The following is a 9676-nucleotide window of genomic DNA, read 5'->3' as shown; positions in this document are numbered from 1 at the left end:
ATCATACACAAACTAGTGTAGGCACGTATGTCTGGATCAACCTTTGTCCTGATCACCCGTACACTCCTACACACTAATTACATTCCATGTCCCAAAGACTGATGCAAGTCCCTAGTGTGGCACCTGTGACTGGATCAACCTTTGACCTGCTCACTCCGTACATTCAAACACACTTCACATTCCAAGTCCCTATAATGGCGCGTATACTTCGATCAACCTTTGACCTGCTCACCCGCCCACTCCAACACACTTATTAAAATCATGTCTCTCGGATTGCTGCAATCCCTAGTGTGTGCACGTATGACTGGATCAACCTTTGACCTGCTCACCCCATATACCCCAACACACTCCTTATATATTACATTCCAGGCCCTTTTGACTGCTGCAAGTCTCTAATGTTGCACGTATGACTGGATCAACCTTTGACCTGCCCACCCGTACACTAAAACACACTCATCACATTCCAGGTCCCTTGGACTGCTGCAAGCCCCTAGTATGGCATGTATGACTAGATCAACCTTTAGTCTGCTCATCCCGTAAACTCAAGCACACTCATTACATTCCAGGTCCCTTGGACTGCTGCAAGCCCCTAGTATGGCAAGTATGACTGAGGCAACATTTGACCTGCTCACTCGTACACTCCAACACACTCATTACATTCTTGGTCTCTCGCACTGCTATAAGTCTCTAGTGCATAGTGTGGCATATATAACTGGATCAACCTTTGACCTGCTCACCCCATACACCCCAACACACTCCTTATATTCTAGGTCCCTCGGACTGCTGCAAGTCCCTAGTGTGGCGTATATGACTGGATCAACCTTTGACCTGCTCACCCCTGTACACTCCTACACACTCATTACATTCCACGTCCATCAGACTGCTACGTTGTACAAGTCCTTAGTGTGACATATATGACTGGATCAACCTTTGACCTGCTCACCCCATACACCCCAACACACTCCTTATATTTTACATTCCAGGTCCTTTTGACTGCTGCAAGTCTCTAATGTTGCACGTATGACTGGATCAGCCTTTGACCTGCTCATCCCGTACATTGTTACACACCCCTTACATCCCAGGTCCCTCGGACTGCTGCAAGTCCATAATGAAGCACGTACGTATGACTGAAGAAACCCGTGCTAGCTCTTGGTGACAGGGCTGTCTCGGATATAATATTGAATGCCGCTCCTAAAAATGGAATTTGCTACAAGAGTATTTGAATAACAATTAATATAAAAGTTGTATCTATGAAATAATTATAGTCTGATCTACTGGACTTACGTTTTTGTGAATGGCAATATATCACATCCTATCTCGGATGCATCATCATGCCAACTGATGTTAAAGCGGCAAATAGGGGCCTATTGTTCAGCGATAAAGAAGATCCCTCATATTCTTGGCTCATCTTCGACCTGTGACGTAACATCCTCTTCACAGGTCAACGAACCTTTGCCGCTTTAACATCAGTTGGCCTGATCGAGTGCATCCGAGATAGGATGTGAAATATTGCCACTCACAAAAACGTAAGTCTAGTAGATCAGATTACAATAATATAGTTATTTATACCTGGATGATTGATAATCTTCAAAATCTTATAAAAGTTGTATATACAATACATTTAAAATTTGAAAGATAATATACAAAACATGTAAAATACAAATAACATGGCTGTAATACTAAAACGATATGCTTAGGATAACCATTTAAGCCTTTTTAAAAAGGCTTGTTTCCTTGGGAAATTAGAAACACTACATTTTTACAGAAACAGCAATAATTACATATACTTACACTTTGGATGCATTTTCTATCATTTTGAATTACTTTGAACCCATTTCTAAATGGGTTCAAATTTAAAAACTCATTATTGGACCCATTTGTACTCACTTTGATACATTGCAATACCAATACATCCCCGGGATAGTCGGATACATCCTTATAATATATTACGCCACTCCTGTAACACCACATAGGCTTAGGAACCGGGGGGCTTGGGGATGTTCAACCCCCTCAATAATTTTGGTGCCGGGGTGGAATACCTTTCAGCCCCCCCCCCAATAATCCTAGGTGAAATACAAAAATTGTGATAAAATAGAGGGAAAATGGGTGTTTGTGACCTATATTTTCCACAATTGTCTGACTCCAATTTTGAAAAACCCCTTTTTCAATTTTCAGCCCCACCCCCATGTTGAAAATCTTCCTAAGCCAATGTGCATCATACATTGGATAATAATTAGCACAGCTCTTGGCATACCTTATTTTACAAGCTAGCCTAAATTTAATCATGAGATGTTTTGTCCTTTATTCTTCAGGGTGTATTTTAGGATTGATGTCTCATCAGCAACCACCAGTGATCCATCAGGTGCAATAGATAAATCACTGGGATTATACAATCCTCTGGCTATGCTTTGTAGGAATGTACCTGTGGGACTGTATCTGTGAATATGACCTGTGTTATCTACAGTTGCAGATTTTGCAACTCTCAACATTGCAACATAAATGTAATCCTTCTCATCACACACTATCCCAAGTGGTACTACATGTCCACCTGCCATATCTTCATCTATCTTGGGTATGAAGCTAAACACCTCATTACCTGAGTCATCTATTGCTACTACCTTACTGTACTCTGAACCTGGTGGAAGGCAATGAATCAGTATTTGGTTCTTGCTATTAACAACTGTACTTGGACGATAACCAATTGAGCATTTGATCTTATTGAGTACCCTACCATCTGGACATCTATGGATGGTGATATAACCCCTTTCTCTATCACTCACCAATAACCTCCCTTCTTTATATATGGCAAGACACTTCCACTTGGAAGATGTGTTGGGATCTTCATCAGGTGTGAAGCAATGGAGGTATTGCCCTTCTGCAGAAAATACATGGATAAATCTACAGAACTCACTCACAACAAAGACATATCCTGTTGGTGATACACATATGTTATAAACACGGCCGATGTGTTTGGAAGAGTCTGTTTCAGTTGACATCAGCTCCATTTTGCATTTTCCATCACCATCAAGAAGATAGAGTTGATTCAAGTATGACATGACCATGTCTCCATTTGGACAGCAGGCAATATGATCACACCCAAGTTGTTTTCCTTCATGTTCAGGATGGATTTCTCTGTCCAATGACCAGTAGCCATGTAATGCTACAAAAAGTAAAAGGTTATGATTGGTTGTTAACCTCTGATCAATTCATTCAAATTCTCATCGTTTTAAAAAGAAAAACCATAAAGTGTCATAATCTTGTTTTAATTTTGTGAGTTTTTCATTCAGTAAAGCGGCGTTTTTACCCATACTTGTGAGGTTATTGCCAGAGAGTTATTGATTATGTATTACTTTAACGTTATTTATTTAGAATCACTGGCATCAATTTCTTCTTTTATCATGATTAATTGTGTTCAAATTAATTTAAATTATACATGTAGGAACAAGATACTCTACATACCCGTTACAATAAATGTCATTGTAGGTCGCTGTTTAGGGTCACTATTCCAGCATTGCTGTATGATGTCTGACAGATCTTTGGGGCAGTCTTCAGGTATGGATGGTTTGTTTCCACTGCCTACTTCAAAGACAACCCTGTGCCATTCCAAGTGCTCAAATGGTGGTTTCCTTGTGCAGATTTCCAGCAGAACCATACCATAGGCCCATACATCAGCTGGTTTGGAGAAGATAGCTCTTCCATGCTTATTCCCCACATGAATTTCTGGTGCCATGTAGCGATAGGTTCCTTTCTGGCTAGATGTTGTCTGAGACTCTTCTATCTCACGCGCAAGACCAAAATCACACAGCTTCAACAGATTGTCTTGAAAGAGAAGGCAGTTTTGAGGCTTAATGTCCCTGTGCAGGAAGTTCTGTCCATGGAGATATCTGATTGCAAGTGCCGATTCGTTTGCCCACTTTTTCTGTAACTCATATGGAAGAGGCTTTGACGGATCGTTTAGGTAATCATGTAGTGAACCATTAGGTGCATATTCCATTAGAATAATATTGGAACCCCCAGTTTCACAAATTCCTAGGAAGTTAACGATATTTGGATGGCTGAGTTGGCTCATGATTTCCACCTCTTTCTTTCCCAACCCATAGACTACTGTTTTGCCCGCAGCTTCCTTGTATCCTTTGTAGGGATTCTTAAATGAGACGCGTCTGACAGACCCAAATCCACCTTCTCCGATGATTTCATGGAGATCAATATTGCCCGCATCCAGTTTACCGATTGAAGCACCCATTTTGATGTATCTGTGGGATGAAAAATTAAAAAACAAAACAAAAAACAGCAATTAAAATGTGCTCAATATTTACTGTATAAGAACCGGCTTGCAAATTAGGACATATAGAAGACAATTTAAGTAAAGTGGCTCATTTTAGGTGATTACCCAATATCTTATCTGTCATTGAAAACAAAAAGCTGAACAATACCATAGATAAAAACAAGAGAGACATGCATGAGAGGATTAGAGAGACATATGAAGTGACAATAGGTGGTAGATTCCAACCCCTATTAGACATCCCAGATACTGATGTCGGGATTGAAGACCTTTGGAATGACATCAAAATACAATCAATGAAACTTCTGATAAACTTCTTGGAAAGAGAAACCTCAACAACAAAAGCCGTGGATAGTACTGAGGTCCTAGAGTTAACCAGACAGAGAAGTAAAGTGAAACTGCAGCGCTTGGAGGACCCTATTTTGAAATCCAAGTACAACTTCTTAAATAGGGAAATAAAACTCAAGGCGAAAGAGTGTAAAGATAATTGACTGCAAGAACTGTGCAAAGAAATGGATGATGCGCATGAAGCCAAGAAAACGAAGCAGATCTACTCCACCATAAAACAATCACAAGGACTCGCTCAACATCAATATCAAGTGTCAAAGACAACAATGGCAAAGTTCTAACTAAAAACACGGAAGTGAAGGATAGGTTGAAAGAAAGTTTTAAAGAATTATTCAATAAAGACAGACCTGATTGCACCTCCAAATAATCCCAACCATTCCTGAAGAAGGGGAGGAAGCAAACATCCTGATAGATGAAGTTCGTACATGGGATCTCAGCAGAGGAACTGAAAGCTATATACGGAAGAACCAGGTGTCAGGATCATACACAAACTGTGCAACAGAATATGGGACACAGGTGAAATTCCACTGGACTGGGGACGAGCTGTTATTGTCCCAATCTACAAGAAAAAGGACAAGTTAGACTGCTCTAACTGCAGGGGGATCAGCCTCCTTAGCCTTGCAGGAAAGGTATTAAGCAGCATACTCCACAAAAGAATGCAAACCCAAACAGAAGACATACTTGCTGAATTCCAAGCAGGCTTTCGACCGGGAAGGAGCACCATAGACAACTGGCTGAAGAGTATAACAAAAAAACGGAAATCACTTTACTGCTGCTATATAGACTACCAGAAGACCTTCGACACTGTAGGGTCTGTGGCAAGCCATGCGACACATGGGCTACTCGTCAAAGACCGTCGATCTTCTGAGAGTACTCTATGGAACATCTCAAAGCACTGTAAGAGTCAATGGAGAGCTTACACCTTGGTTTACAACTGTGACATGAGTTCGTCAAGGATGCATACTGTCTCCACAACTTTTCAACATTCTGCTGGAACTATTGTTAAGGTTGGCAATCTAAGATGAACAGATAAGTGCAAAAGTGCAAGGGCAGTACATCAACAACCTCAGCTTCACTGAAACAAAGGAGGACCTGCAGAGTCGATACATTCAGCAAGAAGTTTGGACTTACTAATAATATCAGCAAAACTGAAGTTCAGGTCATCAACAGAGAAAAAGCGCAACTTGGTATTCTGATTGACGGGAAACCCCTCAAGCAGGTGGAGGATTTCATATACCTGGGAGGGTTAATATCAGAAACGTTAAACCCCCAGCAATGAAAATGATATCAAACATAGGATTGGTCTTGCTATGGGCTGAACCACATTTGTAAGTCAAACGATATCAAGAATTCAACTAAACTTGAATTACCGAGTACTGGTCCTATCCATCATCACATATAGTGCTGAAACCTGGACACCCAAGAAATCAGAAGAATAGAGACTGCAGGTGTTTGAAATGGCGTGCTTGAGGAAGATATTAGGAGCCGGGATTAGGAGTCACAAGAAGGGACAGAATCCGAAACACTAACATCAGTTAGCGGCTACGTTACCACAAAGAACTGACTGCAACGATCATGACCAAAAAGCACAAATATTTTGGTCATGTGAAAAGAATAGATATCCAAAAATCCTGCTCGAAGGTCACATAGAAGGCAAGACCCAGAGGAAGACCTGAAAAAAGTGGCTCGAAGACATCAAACACTTCTGTACACAGACAGGAATACCATCAGTAGCAGCGGCAAGACATCTGGCCACCAACAGAGAGCTGTGAAGACTCAAACTGGTTGGGAAGCCATCTCAAGTAAGTCATGAAGTCAAAACCAAACAAGCATGTCTCCGAAATTACATTTTCTAGGATCATATTGCTCATATAGAGCGAGTTGGAGCAGCGGTAGTTCCCTCGCCTTGTGCCACTGAGGTCCCGGGTTCAAGCCCCGGCCGTGCCCAAGGACTGTATGTGGATTTGGTTTATCCCGATTCCATGCTCGCTTTCGCAGGTTTTCTCTGGGATCTCCGGTTTCCTCCTGCTTTCTAAAAACTTCCTTCACCCAACGGAATTTAGGGAGCTGCACAGATAATTGGTGGATATTACAATCTAAGTGCTGATAGGTCTGCGTCAGATTCGGCTGCAACTGGCCTAGTTGATGAGATCTGATTGTGATGATTCACCATGGCAGCGAAATTACAGCGCTTTGAATCATTCAAGACCTGGAAAAAGGCGCTATATAAATCTGAAATTTATTTATTTATTTATTATTTATTTATATAGGCTGTCTGAATTAAAAATTTGAGATTTCACACGGCCCTTTCGCCTGTTTCAGTCCAAGGTCAAAGATTAACCATTATTATGTTGTGATGAATCCAAATATGAAAATATTGGATCCAAAACATAATAATGAGAAAATTGGATGCTTTACGCCCAATATTTATTGGTCTCGCTATGAGTTTTAAAATATTGGACTCGACTACGTCTCGTCTGATATTTTAAAACTCATAGCTCGACCAATAAATAAGGGCTCAATCGATCCAATTTTATATCAAACTTGGGTAAAAGCTTCAATACCCCACACTTTACATTTGACATGACCCATTTGGGGTTCGCGCGCATGAGTAATTTTGGCTAAAATGTGATTTTTACCAAAATTCATCTTCTGCAGTCACATGCTACAGTAATCTGGATCTGGCAGCATAATGCATTCTGAGGTGTAATCGACCAGCAAGGGCATTCAATTTATTCAAACATCAGGTGGGTGATAAAAAGTGTACATCGACAGCTAAAGCCTGCTTTATAGGCTTGAGACCCGCACAAACACACCTTTGGGATACCTGCATGAGAACAATATTAGTACCACTTTCTTAAGGGATCTGGAATGAGCGTTTTGAGCGTTTCGACGGTATTTTTTGTGGGACATGAGAGCATATCAGACATATCGAATTGCATTCTGAATACGAAGAATGTCTTTCTGATATCAAATAATTTTCATTTTTGAAATTCACGATATAATACAAATTTTATGACAAATTATTAAAATTTGATATTTTTCACATTTTTGATATATAACAGTCCTCGAAGTAAAGTTTATAAATCTAATGACATATTCTTAAAGTGTATGTAGCTGGGAGGAAAAGCCGACGATCAATTGAACATTTTGACCTTTCATATTGAAGATGATGGATTTTTTTCCCAAAAAGACCTAATTTTTTTGTTGTTTTGGGGAAAAAATCCATATCTTCAATACGAAAGATCAAAATTTTCAATTGATCGTCGGCTTGTTATCCCACCTACATACACTTTAAGTATAAATCATCAGATTTATAAAGTTTACTTCGAGTACTGTTAAATATCAAAAATATCAATTTTTAATCATTTGCCATAAAATGTGTTTTACATTGTGAATTTCAAAAATCAAAATTATTTGATATCAGAAGGACATTCTTCGTATTCAGAATGCAATTCGATATGTCTGATGTGCTCTAATGTCCCACAATAAATACTGTCCAAACGTTCATACCCCACCCCTTAAGTGGTGCGCTTACACATGAATTTCTATTCAGCACTCATTGACAGTCATATGCCAGGTAAAGCGTTAATATGCTGTCGGCCAGTTAACAATTTAATGGCGGGTCCCTTTTGCTCGAAACAATAGTACACTTTTATGAATAGTGTGTCAGCAAATCATATCGGCATCAAAGGAACAATGCGTTACGTAATCTAGTGTCTCTCCATGTTTATATTAAACATCCTTGGGCCTACGTGTTGTGCACTATTATGTGCAAAGTATGAATTGTGCAGACCTTGGCCACAGTAAACTGTGTCATACATTGAAAAACATTTGAAGATAAATTCACTGTTGATGTAACATTCAATTTACCATAATTATTATGTTTTACATTTTATTCACATGCAAGTACTTACGTCCATTGGATACGTTCAACCAGATTTAAAAGTTGTTTACTTTCTACTTCTTCATCGTAAACTTAACCAAATCTGCCCGAGTCGGCTTGTTCATATAGGGTCTATAGAAAGCAGTGTTGCCCAAACTTACCTCGGAGGCAAAATGATATTGTCTTGACAAAATATTCCTCAAATCCAAAACCTATGGTGTATTTTGGTTCCAATATGCGATATATTCCTCAATGGACCTACACAGGAATGGAATTACAAAACTTTCAATGTTGTAACTCTGTATTAGGCTGATTAGATGACAAAGACCTTGGCAATTCAGTCAAATCTAGCCCAATTGTGTGGATAAGATGCATATATGGCAACCCTGGCACCAGTCATTCAAGTGGACAGAAACTCAACCCCAAGTGGCATTGTGACAGGTTATTTGTGGTTTTGGTTGACTTTGGCATTCATTATGAAAATGTGCATTTGACATTGAGACTAATAACAGATATCTGTTTGTCACGGATCAAATCATTTTTAACATAACTTGCTCAGTCAGCTGTGGCACAAAGAAATGGGAATTTCCACTTTATTTATTTTCACATCTCTTCTGAAGTTAATTGTATAAAATGAAATGCTATGCATTGAATAGGCTACTATTATTTTTAAGGTGGTCGCATAAGGATGAGGGAGGGTGGTGGGGTAAACCACCTTTGCACCTTTTTTATCAGATAGAATAAGACTGAGGGTATAGTGCTGGTTATCATAGCAGGTATCACGAAAGCAGACGAAACTGTTGGTTCGAGAACCATGTTGTTTACTGTCGTGGAACATTAATTTTACGGTGCACGGTTGTGTTATAGGTCTATGTAAGAAGGGTTGATTTTAAAATTAAAGTAGATATAACTTATTGGCCAACCGCGAAAAATTACACACATGAATATTGACACTTTTACACTAGTCAGTCACAATCCTGGCAACGTAGTATTCAATGAACTGTAAATTGAACTTAATTTGCCTTTACCAAAAATTAAGAGAACAATCCAAAACGTCATTTCATTGTGTATTGTATTTATCAATGCCAGAGCTAAACCGTGCTTAATAAATGTGTCGTGTTTTGATGTGATTGGTCACATGCAATCACGTGTTTTATTTC

General features: G+C 39.5%; 1 protein-coding gene across 1 annotated transcript; it reads right to left on the bottom strand.

Annotated features, from left to right (window-relative positions):
• Nucleotides 1–2182: 2182 nt before the first annotated feature.
• On the bottom strand, nucleotides 2183–8633 carry LOC140165615 (uncharacterized). The gene is made up of 3 exons (XM_072188899.1): nucleotides 8548–8633; nucleotides 3460–4253; nucleotides 2183–3160 (listed from the first exon to the last, which is right to left on the bottom strand). The coding sequence occupies exons 2-3, from the start codon at nucleotides 4241–4243 to the stop codon at nucleotides 2283–2285; spliced, it is 1662 nt and encodes a 553-aa protein (XP_072045000.1). The 5' UTR covers nucleotides 4244–4253; nucleotides 8548–8633; the 3' UTR covers nucleotides 2183–2282.
• Nucleotides 8634–9676: the final 1043 nt, after the last annotated feature.

This window comes from Amphiura filiformis, chromosome 12, assembly GCF_039555335.1.
Source record: "Amphiura filiformis chromosome 12, Afil_fr2py, whole genome shotgun sequence".
NCBI classification, from domain to species: Eukaryota; Metazoa; Echinodermata; class Ophiuroidea; order Amphilepidida; family Amphiuridae; genus Amphiura; species Amphiura filiformis.
Note: the sequence above shows the minus strand (reverse complement) of the source record. Positions and strands in the feature narration are given on the sequence as shown.

Excerpts from the sequence above, each read along its gene's own strand:
- LOC140165615 (XM_072188899.1), bottom strand. The coding sequence starts at position 4,243 with ATGGGTGCTTCAATCGGTAAACTGGATGCGGGCAATATTGATCTCCAT. Across the intron at positions 3,161-3,459 it reads AATGACATTTATTGTAACGG|CATTACATGGCTACTGGTCA; the intron begins GTATGTAGAGTA and ends TACTTTTTGTAG.